Raw genomic sequence first — 13,956 nt, 5'->3', positions numbered from 1 at the left:
CAATTAAAGGAAAAGCTAATTTGAAAAGGATACTGTATGCCACTTTCATGCTTTCAAAGTCTCCAGGAATAACAAATATCATTTGCCGTTGGTAACCTTTTTCATGGACTTAAATAACATTTCTGTTGTCTAGGATTACCACCACTGTGGCTTGCAACATGGACCTGACCAAGTATCCCATGGACAAGCAGACCTGCACGCTACAACTGGAGAGCTGTAAGGCCACTTTATACTTAAAGAAAATCTGATCTTTGCTACCTGAAGCTGTGGCAGAGTTGTTGGTGGGTGGGCATAATTTCAAGTAAATCCGATCAAAACAAAAGATGAAATGGATCACTTTCATGTTCTGCATTGGTTGTGTGTGTGTGTTTGTAAAATTGCACGAATGTCATACATCATACATAAACTGGATTTACTTCAGTCTTGATGAAATGTTTCATAAAGGACATAACTGCTGCTGTGAAAAAAAAGAAAAATACAGCTAGTGCCTCGGGTTACAACTGAACCACCTATAAAAACACTGCACAATGAAAGTCAAGAAAATGAAAATTTAAAAAAAAATGCAACAAGAGGAAAAACAGCCAGTGGCTGGGGAGGGTGCTATGGTCTGCAACAATAATTGCCTGAAGGTGCTTTTTATATTAGAGCGAAAACCATAACAATGAGATTATCCCTTATGAGCAAGCACTTGTTGAAAGTAGGGAGAAGAAACTCCCTATTAACAAGAAGAAACCCCCAAAAGGGTTAGAGCAGTGGTTCTTAACCTTGTTGGAGGTACCGAAACCCACCAGTTTCATATGTGCAGTCACTGAATCCCTCTTTAGTGAAAAATAAAATATGATTTTTTTCCAAATTCAAGACATAGATATGTTTTTTACTGGTGCACAAAATGAGCCGTGCATGTCAAGGCGGAGGCTCTGCCGAACCCCTGAGACTGACTCACCAAACCTCTAGGGTTCGATCTAACCCAGGTTAAGAACCACTGGGTTAGAGGATTAGAACTGTCCAAACTAGTCTTATTGTTACGATGTCAGATACAGTGCTCCCGTAAATGCCACTGCTTTGTTCATGGTGCTCTTTCGTAAAGATACACCAAAATAAATTACTAAGTTTTTGTGCAAATTCAACACGGAAGATCTGTAATCACTCATTTTGCTGCTTTCTTGGATATTCGGCTGCTAATCTGTTCTTTACATCACTACCACTCAAAACACTCAAACTCAAAACTGACATCATTACACTAGTCCAGTTTCTTTGAGCCAGTCAGCCTCTACTCCATGTGGTTTACATTTCACTGCTTTACCATCATTCTCCCTTTCAGACTCATTCATGCACCTCAGGTCCATCTAAGCCTTCATCTTCATCTTGACCATCACCAATGTCTAGACCCTGAGGGATACAACCTTAAATTTTGTCACTGCTGGGATCCCATTCTGGCATGATGGCATCGTCGGAGTCTAATCATGTTTTGCTTTAGGCACCTAAGTGCTTGGTTATATTAGGAAAAGGCTTGTGGCTTGGGTTGATATACAGCCATATTTCAACAACATCAGTTGCACTTTGTGGGCTAGGGTTTGGTCAAATGCACCATAAGAGAATGGTAAGAAAAATAGTAATAATAGGTGACATGAAAATAAAAATAACCCTCACCCAGCTGTTGTTTAAGACCTACTTTTGGCTACTCATTGGCAGATTTGTACACCAGATGCCTTTCCTTATTAGTATAGTGACTTAGACAAGTAAAACCTTTCTGGTTCAACCCAGAGAGGAGAGGCATACAGTATAATCCAAGCCAGTGGTAACATTGCTGTAAGTGCATGAAGTCTATTACAGCTAACAACATTACAAATACTTTCCTTGTGGTTGAAACATACTAAAGTTAGCAGAAGCATTGTAATGAGCAAAAATGGCAGACTGGGGGAGCTGTGCATTCTTTGTTTGAAAAGATAGCAATGGAAAAATATTTTCCATGGTGACATCAGTAATGTAAGAAAAGCCTGGACAGCTAAGACAGTATTTCATAGAGGAGCACTGTTTTAATAAGGGTCCATGTCCACATAAAACACTTTTTGCACTGGAAATGCCTGTCACCTCATTTTTATAGCTCTTCTCTTAAGCTCTCATTGTTGCTAGGTTACAAAATCCTTCTTTCTAAAAGTTTTCTTTTTCCACCATGAATTACTCTGTTGATATTGTAATTCGTGCCCTCTTTTTCAGCACTGTCAACGCTCAGCTTGATATGATTTGTATAGAAAATCTATGCCATCTTTGCACACAGACCCTAACGTACTTTGGCAAAAAAAAAAAGAGCTAAAAGAAAGCAAAAATTACAAAAACATGGCATGACAACAGTTTGGCAGACAGATCCACATACTATCAGGGTTTCTCATTTAATTCATTTTTTGCATACTGTGTTGTGCTATGAATTAAATGTTAAATGGAAAAATCATTTTCTGCATTTGTCTACCCTTAATAATGAAAAAGTAAAAACATCCCATTTCTTTACAGCGTTTCCAATTCAGAATCTCAGGGCGGGGCTGGATACAGTCCCAACTATGGTTAGCTCTTCATCAGTGTTCCCTCTAATTTTTCATGTGTCTGAGCGAACACACAAACTCCTTGAGCGGTCCCTTGGACCACTGTGAGCAACAGCATATGTGTGCACTGTGGTCACGCCAGCATCGACTCCATCCAAGTTACATGGTTTATTAAAATAATCAAATTACAGCATTTACATTTATGTTAGACTACTTTTAATTAACTGCTTTAGCCCACTTACAATGAAATTAAAAAAAAAAAAATCTTGTTCATGACCTGTGTGGTATGTTAACACTTTTGGAAGTAAAAGCAACTCGAACTCCAATTTAAAGCTCTGACTTGTATTGTGAGTCTTTGTTGACGTATTTATTTTAATTGCAATTCAGGTTAGATTTTTTGTGCGCAGACACCGTGCCTGCAGTGCGCGATTGCGCGCGCCCGCAGCTTAGTGGCAGGGTACACCTGCCACTTATCACAGCCTATCACAGAGTTAAAACGCACAGACAATTCATTCACCCATATCATCAATTCAGAATCATCAGTTACTGGGGATTTTTTTCCCAGACAATATTTAAAATATAAAAAATAAAAATAAAAACAGGTGATGGTGCTGAAGATGTTGGGGATAGACGAGATAAGAAATATTATATATGAGGGACAGTCCAGGCTGAGTGGTTTGGGAACAAAATTAGAGAGGCAAGACTGAGATAGTTTGTAAATGTGCAAAGGAGGAATAGTGGATATATTTGAGAAAGGATGTTGAAGATGGAGCTGCCAGGCAGGACTAAAATAGCAAGACCACAGAGAAATTCATGGATGCAGTGAAGGAGGACACACAGAGGGTTGGTGTGACAGAGGTACCTAAATCATCGGCTCTCCACCACCATGCTCCACAGCTGGTATCAGGTGTTTGTGCTGATATATTGCGTTTGGAAAGACAATACCAAAGTGAAGGCGTTTGATCGTAATGCACACCGACACATTTGTAGAAAACTAAAGGATATGGTTGTGATGTTGATGTGATGTTGCAAAGCTAAGCTGCGCTGTCAAGTTCTTTTTATCGAGAAGACGCTTTCTGCTGCCAACCCTTCCTAACAAGCCAGACTTGTTCGGTCTTTTTCTAATTATGCTGTCATGAACTTTAACATTTAACATGCCCATTGAGGCTTGTTAGTCTGGGCTATATTTGCTGATATGTCCGCTACTGGGAAGATTGAAAGCTGTCCTGAATGTTTTCCACATGTGGATACATTTTCCCAGTGTAGAACGATAGACTTTAATTTTTTTGGAAATGGCCTTGTGGCCATTCCCAGACTGATGGGCAGCATGAATTGCTTTTTAAGATCACTGCAGATATCGTTCCTCCTCGGCATTGCATAACCCACAACTGACTGCTTCAGACCAGTGAACTGACAAAACTTTTACTATTATAGACGTGGTGTTACTTGCTGAAGATCAGTTTGATCATGAACACCTGGCTGCTACTTTCCCTCTTAATTCTTGTGGAAACAGTACAGCTGTACTTAATTTTTCATACACTGCTTCTGCACTTGAACTTAGCTTTTATTAAATCATGACTCGGTGTAATATGTCCGGCTTTGTACTTTGTCTGAGGTTGCTAAGGACCAGATTTGTATTTATTATGGCCTGATACATAAAAAGCTGACAGGGGGTATACTTTCTTTTTCACCACGACCACATGTCCATTTAGTAGAATTATTAAAGCAAACAGAATGAATCTAACAATAGCTGGCGTGCCACAGCAAAATTCATATAAATTCAAAGGGGCTTTTAATGCACAGTTTCAAGTTTATTCCTAAAATGTCAAACTATTCAGTTGGACTTTGAATAATCTTAAAGCCACAGTCATTATACTGCAGGGTCAGTTAGGGTCCCTCGAACCAAAACCATCTAATCCTACAAATCCTTTAAACGTACCCTAATAACTGTGGAATGAAAACCTCTGCCACCACACTGCAAAAATTCCTCGCTTTTTAAAAAGTGTACATTTTTTGTGACACGTTGCTGAAAATGGGAGACCATTTTTCCTAATTATGACACATTTTCATTGCCTTGTGCAGTAAATGGTTAGAAGAAAAAGGCTTCCTCACACCTCTCCACTATTTCCACCTGCTCATCTACTGTCTTTGCTTCCCAGCTTGCTTTTGCTCCATGCTATTAAATGACGGCAGCTGGGCTAAGCTAAGTCAGATCCCTGCCAGAAGCCCACCAGGACCTCAGTGCCAAATAAAACATTTAGCTGGAGCTCCAGTGCCACTTGACAGCAGGCATAAAGGCATCTGGAGGTTAACGTTAGGTAACTGAGAGGATGATGGATCCTTCCTTCACCGCTTTAATAATTCCAGGCTAAATATCTGCATCTGTTTCCTTCTGTCTCTCTCTGTGTCTGTATGCCCCCCCCCCTCCCCCTTTGCCATTTCGCTCTCATCGTGCTTCTCTATCTCTGCTGCTTTCTCTCCATCTCTCTCGCTCTCTCTCCCCTCCTGTCCTCCTCTCCTTCAATCTCTATTTCCCGCTTGCTTGGTCTCTGTGTCTCTTTATGAAGATGTATATTCAAGGATTTATTTCTTTTAATGCTGTGCCAAAAGTGGATCCTCTGCACAGGAGGAGGCTTTAAAGAGAGCGTCGTCGTGGGAGGGTGCGGGGCATTTAAATTAAGATTGCGGTAAAATATTTTGCGCATTCTGACAGCAAAAAGAGTCAAAAGAAAGTGACGGCCTTTTGTAATCATGGCTGTAAGTCAAATTTTTGTGGGGACGCTTTCAAAAAAATACAACACTCTTGGCTGCTTGCTACAGGGCACTGAATGTAACTCTTTCCATGCTATTGCACAGCTTGCCACTGACCATCTGTGTCTCTTAATTTGTACAGTAACGATAGGGCTTTAGGTCAGAAGAATAATGACTTCCTCTACCAAGAGAATTACAATGAAATATAAAAAGGTGAATTTATTGGACCTTTCAGGTTCAAAGTCACCACTGCCCTTCATTAGGAAAGCTATGCTTCTAGTATTGTGGCTCTGGTCAATAATACATGACTCCATATGGGTTTAAACAGAGAGAATTAATGAGCGTTTCATGCAAGGCAGATTACTGAGGTGCACACCAGCTTCTGCCAACAGCGTGTCTTCACGCTTTTGTTATTCTCTTGCTCCCTCTGCAGATAAATGAGAAAAATACACCTAAGAAGTTAAGCCTTATTAATCACACTTTATCCTTATTTTTTTCTTTTTTACACGAGAAACACTAGTTATTACTAACTGATACGATTACACATTGTTACATTGCTCTGTCAAAGGTGCAACCACACTTAACCGTGGCATCTTTGATCATATTAATTTTGCATGCCTTCTTTTTCCAAGCTTTATTTGGGTTATCTAGGCTCTCTAGGGCCCAGTGCAATATGCATGATTAGTCTGTTATGGTAAGAGGCAAGAGTTAAGCTCTTCAGCAGGACCCTCCCCTCCACACACACACACACACACACACACACACACACACACACACACACACACATTTCAGCGTAAGTGGCATCAGAGCTCATCAACCAGTTATTGCACAAATCATTAAACCGCTAACTGTTCCAGAGAAAAAAAATGTTTGTGTGTGTTTTTTACAACAACACTGATATTTAAAAAATTAAATTTCAATTCTGCCTAATTTATTATGATAATATCATAATAAATTGTGTAGCTGTTCTTGTTATATGCTTTTTGCTTGCAGACTCTCCCACTGCTTCCATGCACACGATCATTAACGTTACAGATAAATTTCACTGATCAAATTAATTATTTTATCCTGTATAGTAATTAGAGCAGCTTTCTTCATTGTCATCTTTTCTTCTCTTCAGGGGGTTACAACATAAATGATGTTATGTTCTACTGGACCAGAGGAAATGAGTCTGTCAGTGGTTTAGACAGTCTCCAGCTGGCTCAGTATACAGTAGAAGACCACTACACATCTGTCTCAGAGGCCATCTATGAAACTGGTAACAATGATAACCAAAACTATTGTTTAATTCTTTAAAAAGCAGTGTTTTGTTACTAAAGACTATTGTGCATTACATCAATACATGTAAATGTACTAAAATTTAGTGCACTTATTGTCTTTCTTCTTACAGGCAATTATCCCAGGCTTGTCTTCCACTTTGAGCTGAAGAGGAGCATTCTGTACTTCATCCTGGAGACCTATGTCCCCTCTAGCCTGCTGGTGGTCCTCTCATGGGTTTCATTTTGGATTTCCTTGTCTTCTGTTCCAGCACGTATTTGCATAGGTATGGGATAATCCATTTTTCTGTTCATTCAATCATCAGAATCAGATTTAGAACATTTCTTTTTGAGCAAATGTCATATATTTTTACACTGCAACTTAAGCGTTATTATTGCTGCTGTGTCCTGCTCTCTGTCAGTCATCATAGTAAACCTAAAGTGACTGAGATGCAATCAAAGTGTAGACTTTCATCTTTAGTTAAGAAGTTAAATGCACCGTCTGCTGATGAATTACAGAAATATTTCTGATGGGCTCAGATGTAACCGGACAAAATAAAATGCTTATTTTTAACACTGTTGAGTATTGTTTTGTAATGGTTGCCAACTGATGGACCTCACCAGAGGATTCACAAAGGGATTTCTCCTTTGTGATAGTTTTGACTTTTGGAATTTTCAGCTTTTACTCAGTGAAGCTGAGATCAGGGACTTACTGGTAGGTAGTGTTGATTTTCAGTTTGTGATTTTAGATGATCATTTCTTGAAGTTGTATCTAGTGGAAACATCTAAGCATGTAAATTTTCACAGTGAGTGAACCTGGACTGGTTTAGTCTCACCCGGACCTTACTCCCCCCAAGCCTTGCCTCCACCTGTAAAATGACTCTGTGAGCGTAGCTCCGTAATCCTCCACCTTAGGGTGCCTGCTCTGGAACCTAGTGTCGGGTTCCCTGGCTGCTCCCCCATCCGGCTAAAGAGACTTTTTCCTTTTGGACTCTGCTGCCGCACTCGTAGTCTGACTCTTGTTTTATGTTTTCATGTCTTGTGACTATTGCTGAGATAGTTCTAGCCTAGTTAGTGCTTCGTAATTCTGCTTTTGTTCATAGTGTCCAAATATTCTAGTATTGTATCTAGTAACACTGAAGTTTTTGCCTGCCATAGAGTGAGTTAATTCAGTTTCTTAGCCCCCTGAGTTTGTACCTCCGAGCCTCCATGTGGTGTCTGCATCTGAGTCCTCTTCCCTGTATTGGCCGCCCAGTCGTGACAATCATTTGCTGTTACATTCATTGCACACTAAGGTCAGCAGTGAGATTACAAGGTGCAACTCAGTGCAGGGTTCACCTTGGATATTACTTATGGATTGTATTGTCCATTCAAATATCCCGCCTCGTTTCATTTTCTTTACAAAGTATGTCAGCACATTGCCAGGAAACACGAAAACCATCACCTGAGTTTCCATTGGTAAAACTGGTGCTATGAAGAGCAAAAGCTGGATTATTTTTGTATTTTTATTTTTTTGTTGAAATGCATTGGGTTATCAACATTTAGCTTTTTATTGGTTCAAAGCTGACCTTGGCCAGAGGCTAAGTTAAAAAAAACAAAACAAAAAAAACAGTGGTTTTCTTTTTAGGTCTTTAGTGGTTCATCAAAGAATCCTACTTGACCACTGTCTGTGTTCTGTGCCAGGAGTGACCACAGTACTGACCATGACAACTCTGATGATGGGAGCCCGGACATCACTACCCAATGCCAACTGCTTCATCAAGGCCATCGATGTGTATTTGGGGATCTGCTTCAGCTTTATCTTCGGAGCACTTATTGAGTACGCTGTGGCCCACTTCTGCACCCTCACTCACGCTGATGCACACATGCTCATGGTGAGATACTCCTGGATGTACTTACATTAACTGTTGATTGTTGTGGTCATTACTGTTGTCACAGTCGTTGTGTTCATCATGGTGGTCGCTGTCATTGTCATCGTCATCATCATGTCACCATGAGCATTTTGGGGTAAGTTGGATTTCTCGGATGTAAACGCATTGTGTTTTTGTTTTAATTCAAACCTAATCTTTCTTCTCTATCTTGCAGTACGGCCACCGAATGCACGACTTTGATGATGAAATGAACGGCATCATCACCACCATCTCCACTCACTCCATCAGGGCCAAGAGGCGCAAGGAGCCCGCTGCAACTTCTCCTTCAGTTCCCGCCTCAACAGAACTCGCTGTCAGGCCCTCTAGCCCCTCGGGCAGTGAGCCCAAGCCTGAGGCGGCACCTCCAGAGCACACCAACTGGTGCCTCACTGTTCTGGCCACCCTCCGCAAGATTCTGCGCGCCATACACTGTTGTCATGTGGAGAACCCCCACCATATAGACAACTACTCCAGAGTCACCTTTCCACTGTCTTTTGTCATTGTTAACCTACTCTACTGGACATATTATCTGTACTTTTAGCATTTGTTTAAGTGCTGCATATGTCCAGGAGAGTTTAAGATGGAGAGTGTTAGTAGACAATAAGTGTACCTTACTGTACATACGTACAGTAAGTGTAATTCAGGTGTGTTTTGGGTTGAATGTGTAAAACTTCTACATTTGGACTCATGAGCGAGGTCGCATTGTCATATGGGATTGTTCTGGTGGAAAAAGGGAATGCTCATAATTGCAGCTCCATTTTAAATATTAATAAGTACTCAAACTATGACATTGCTTAAAATTTGATGGAATTGGTTTTGATAAAAATTGGCCTACCTGACTATGACATGGTGATATTTTATAAATTCTGTCACGCTTTAATATTTATTTTAGGATGGAGCTGTAATTGAAGGCTTTATGACAGAATTCACCTGCGCTATTGAGTGAGAACAAATTCACATTCCACTTTGAGTCTCTTTTATGATGGATTGATCATTGATATTTTACAACTCCTGTTTCTGCCTGCAGGCACAACATTTAGAGTGAAATAGCAAAAGTAACAGATGGCAGAAGAGGGCTGAAAACGACAGGCAAGGGAGGTGGAAAAATCGCTACAATGGAGCATGTGTTGAGAAATATAAACCTCCAAAGGACGAGCTTTCTACTCATTGTTGAAAGCTCTCATTCTTCTGTGTCCTTGTGTGAGTTATTTTTAATTCACTGCAGTACTGTTTCTCCCAGCCTGCATATGACCTTTTTTCATTTCTATAGTGGCCTTGGATACCTTCAGTTGTATTCTGGAAATCTGGCTATCGTGAACAGTTTAATGGCACTTGTCACGGTATGAATCTGTTCTGCTATTTCATAAAGGGAAGCACACCTGCACACTCCAAAATATGGAAGTCCAAAGGGATCCATGTTAAATGAATAAATATCAAATTACAAATGAAAATTCATGTTAATAAATAGAGTGAGATTTTATATGTGCTCGGCCTTTAGATGTAGAAATACTCTTTACTTTTGTTAAATCCCAGCCTAGAGTATGCTAGCCAGCTAACCAGCTAGATTAGCTTCTCAGTCTTCTCAGTCCAGATTGTTATTTTCTTTTTCATCAAATTGCTAGATTTTAGAGCGCTGACTAATCTTGTGAGTTCAAAAATAAAATAGGCTTTTAAACACATAACTGCCAGCTAGCAAGACTGTTGTAGGAACATAAATTCTATAGTCATGTGAAAAAAAGAGAAAAAAGAAACGTTCACAGGAGTCTTTACACAAAAGTGTTCTAGAGATAAATTCAAGGCCACCTGGAAGCTAAAGCTTGGCTGGAATTGGGTCATTGAACAGGACAATGATCACAAGATCACCAGCAAGTCTCCAGCAGAATGGCTGGAAAAGAAAAGAACCAAGGTGTTTTGACTGCACAACATTCAAACTTGACTGAAATGCATTAGCGGCACCTTAAGAGAGCTGTAACGGAACTAAATCAATATTGTAAAGAAGAGTGGGTCAAAATTTCTCTGTAAGAGGCTGAAAAAAGTTCATACTGAAAATTATTATTTAATTTTTCACATGATTAATATGTTGTCTTCTTCCACAGCAGTTTTAGTAAGAAAAAGTATTAATATCTAATGAAAAACTTAACATGAAATAAAGCGTCATTGAAAATGGCATCCTGTAAATCACGTTGTAGAACAAAACATTTCTTATAAATTATAGTAGCTTAATTTTAATAGTGTCTGAAATAATCTCATTAGATCATCTGTATACTTCAGTTTATTTGTATTATTATTTATTTATATTGGAGCTTTTGGGTTTCCATACTAACTGGCAGGCATAATGGAAAACACAGGTGTAAATATAAAGGACAGCAGACATATACCAATACAGACAGGTACTATGTTACAGTGATAAATATATGCAGTATTTCTCTCTCTATGGGTTGGCTGGTAGTGTTTTCACTGTGGTTTTTCAATGGATCGGACAGTTAAAGTGTTAAAATTTTTAAGATGGATTTAAATATGAAATGGATAAAATATTTAAATAGGATGTTGTCATCTGAAAGTTATCTAAATGGAAAAATACATAGAAATGTTTGAGGTACTGTTGGGTCAGAAGTTTATATACACTCAACATTGGCATGGATGTCAAGGTAAGTTTGGGGTTTTAATCATTTGTTTGAACTGCTCTTTTTCCAGGGTGGAATGATTGTGTATATGATACATCTTTAATAACTTTAAAAAGCAAGACTTTTGTGCAGTAGCGTAAACCACAAATTTTCAATGGGGCTGAGATCAGAGTTTTTGGGAAGCTCATTCCAGATGTTCAGTGTTAGCCTGCTTTGTCCCATCCAAAACCTGTTTTGATGTGTGTTTGGGATCATTGTATTTCTGTTGTACATCCAGTTGTATCCAAGTTATAATCATCTCCTCCTTTCTTTTTTGTTCTATCCACTTTATGGAATGTATTAAGACCCTTGGCAGCACAACAGCCCAAGAGCATGATGCTAGCACCACCGTGCTTGGCTAGTAGTATAGTGTTCTTAGCTTTAAAAGTCTCACATTTTTTTATTGTGGCTAAATAGCTCAATTTTTGTCTCACTAGACCATAAAACCTTTCTCTAGAAAGCATTTGTATGTGGGCAGCTGGAAAATTGGATGTGAGCTTTTGAGGCAGAGGCGGGGGTTTTTTCAGATAGCACCCTCTTAGTCGGTGGTGATATCAAACTCACTTTACTGTCGATAGTAACGCTGGTGTCCCAGCATTTCCAGTTCATTGCAAGCTTGTTTCTTAGTGGATTATTAGTTGTTCCTAAACATCCTAACTAATTTACTCTCATTTAAAGGTGAAACTTTGGGCCTTCTTTCTGACCTTGGCAAATTAGTGAAACATTTGAACCTCCACTGATATAAAGTTGATTGACCTGACAATCTTGGAATCTGCAGTTTATAGAAATGGTGCCAAGAGACCTTCTTGACCAACTTGTGTGAATCTACAATTCTCTTTCTCAGATCTTCTCTGAGTTTCTTGGACTTCCCCATTTTCACGAGTACTGGTCAATTGAATGAGGGCTATCAAAAAAAAAAAACTTTTTGTCAATGATGATCACGAACGAGAAGTTAATAGGCCTTGGCCATGTCAAGTTAAAAGACATCGGAGAACCTTGAGCGGCACTTTGAATATTTGAATGCATGCTTTATATTTGAGCCTTTATGTATAGGTTTGAGGCTGTGCAGATTTGCAAATATCTAAAGAAATTCAAACACCCAATTCTTGTTTTTTTTTTCTTTACAATCATTAAAGATGTTGTACAATCATCCCACCTTGGAAAAGACAAGTTCAAAGAAAACCTTAAAAACACAAAATGACCCTCATGAACATTATGAGTGCATGTAAACGACTGTACTCAACTGTGGAACTCTTCAGTTTTGTAAACTGTTAACTCTCAACTGTTTCAGTTGAGATGATACAGCACATTCTCTGTCAGCGTTGTGAACCAAAGAACCAAAGACTTCAATTTAATTCAACCATTCCTCTTCGTTTCCCTTTAGTTCCCAAGAGATTTTTCAAGTTATGTCATGTTTTCTATTCATTGAAGAACTCTGAAATAGCATGAAGTTCATATTTCAGATAGAAAACAGGATTCAGTTGAATATCAGAGGTGCATGTTTATTTATTGCTGTACTCAGTATTGCTATGACATAATCTCACTCATTTAATATGAAAACTGGTACAAGTTTTACCATGATACAAGTCTCAGAGGTATCATTTCTAAGAACTACTTCTCAGTGTGCAGTGACGAGCTAAATTGTTCATATTTGAATGTGCTTCATTTTAGCTTCTACTTCTCCTTTTAACCATTTTTGAATATACCATCAACTACCAAACATTTTGATTGATCTTTGTCTGATTATAATACAAAAGTAGGATATTTTTTTGTTTATGCTCTTCCTGCATGATTGTCAATCGTATCTTTTGTTTTTTGTTGGGGTTTTTCCGTTGCTTGATTTGTTTTGGTTCAACATGATAGAGAGGAATCATCACTAAAGAGTAAGAAAAGACTGTTTCATGAACAAGATGTATATTTTCATTTGATTTGGGCTCTCATCTGAGTTTAAAGTAAGAATCTGCTCAAACTTCTGTTTTCTTTTTCACTTTTTTTCAAAACTTTGAAAGAAATGAATGATCTGTGACTGTGTTCTCTGGACGCACTGATCTGGGGGAAAGGTTAACGTGATAAAACATAGACTGCCAGGTTTTATATAATATGGCACCACAGTCATAGTTCTGATAGTAATCTTCTCAGTGAAAAGTACAAGAAATGAATGCCAATATGGAGCCAAAGAACCACAAAAGCAACCACTGAAGCATCTTGTCAGTGTGGACGCACAGAGTAGTAAGGTTGTCCTAAGGTATGGCTCCACAGTTGCAACTACAATGTAAATGCTTGTTTGCTCTAAATGGACAGCATTGTTGATGGTGAAGGTGCAAACAAGATCGTAGGGACATGTTTGGAGCAACAGTTGGACTGCCCCCCCCCCCCCCCCCCCCCCTCCCTTTTCTGTCCTTTTGTGGGACCTGTCAATCTTCCAGGAGACACTGGCTATTATAACAGCCTCACAGTTTTTGGGACATCTTCATGTACAATCTATTTATACACTATAGTACCATGTTAATATAGACTTCAGTTTCCTTATTGTAAATAAATAGTAACACTATGCATGTTTAGTCTGTGTATGAATATGAATGATAGCAATAAAAAAAAGAGGTTTAACGTGTTCATTGTTGACACTCTTTATACAGCTATAGTAACTATAGTGTTGTGTATGACTATGGCATCATCAACCAACACAGCAGTCTGAAAGTCGCATCATTTTCCAGAATCAAAATTACAAATGCAGAATCAGAGACCAGCTAGCCTTCAGACATGCAAATGTGTTTGTGTTGCAGATGTTTGGAATGCCCTCCAGCTCCCTTAGCTCTGACTCAGCAGAATACCGAGTGAG

At 39.0% G+C, this 13,956-nt stretch overlaps 1 protein-coding gene across 1 annotated transcript in view; it reads left to right on the top strand.

The window, feature by feature from the left end:
- The window catches only part of LOC102312438 (gamma-aminobutyric acid receptor subunit pi), a 74,986-nt gene extending 61,262 nt beyond the window's left edge, over positions 1 to 13,724 (top strand). Inside the window, exons 6-10 of the mRNA XM_005933579.3 lie at positions 134 to 216; positions 6,409 to 6,546; positions 6,679 to 6,831; positions 8,228 to 8,418; positions 8,630 to 13,724. Coding sequence (XP_005933641.1) covers positions 134 to 216; positions 6,409 to 6,546; positions 6,679 to 6,831; positions 8,228 to 8,418; positions 8,630 to 8,995 — 931 coding nt within the window. The 3' untranslated portion in view covers positions 8,996 to 13,724. The remainder of the gene's footprint in view (positions 1 to 133; positions 217 to 6,408; positions 6,547 to 6,678; positions 6,832 to 8,227; positions 8,419 to 8,629) is intronic.
- Positions 13,725 to 13,956: the final 232 nt, after the last annotated feature.

Source organism: Haplochromis burtoni, unplaced genomic scaffold, assembly GCF_018398535.1.
Source record: "Haplochromis burtoni strain Fernald_Lab_line unplaced genomic scaffold, NCSU_Asbu1 Contig_170, whole genome shotgun sequence".
Lineage (NCBI taxonomy): Eukaryota > Metazoa > Chordata > Actinopteri > Cichliformes > Cichlidae > Haplochromis > Haplochromis burtoni.
This window is presented reverse-complemented; position numbering and strand designations above follow the sequence as displayed.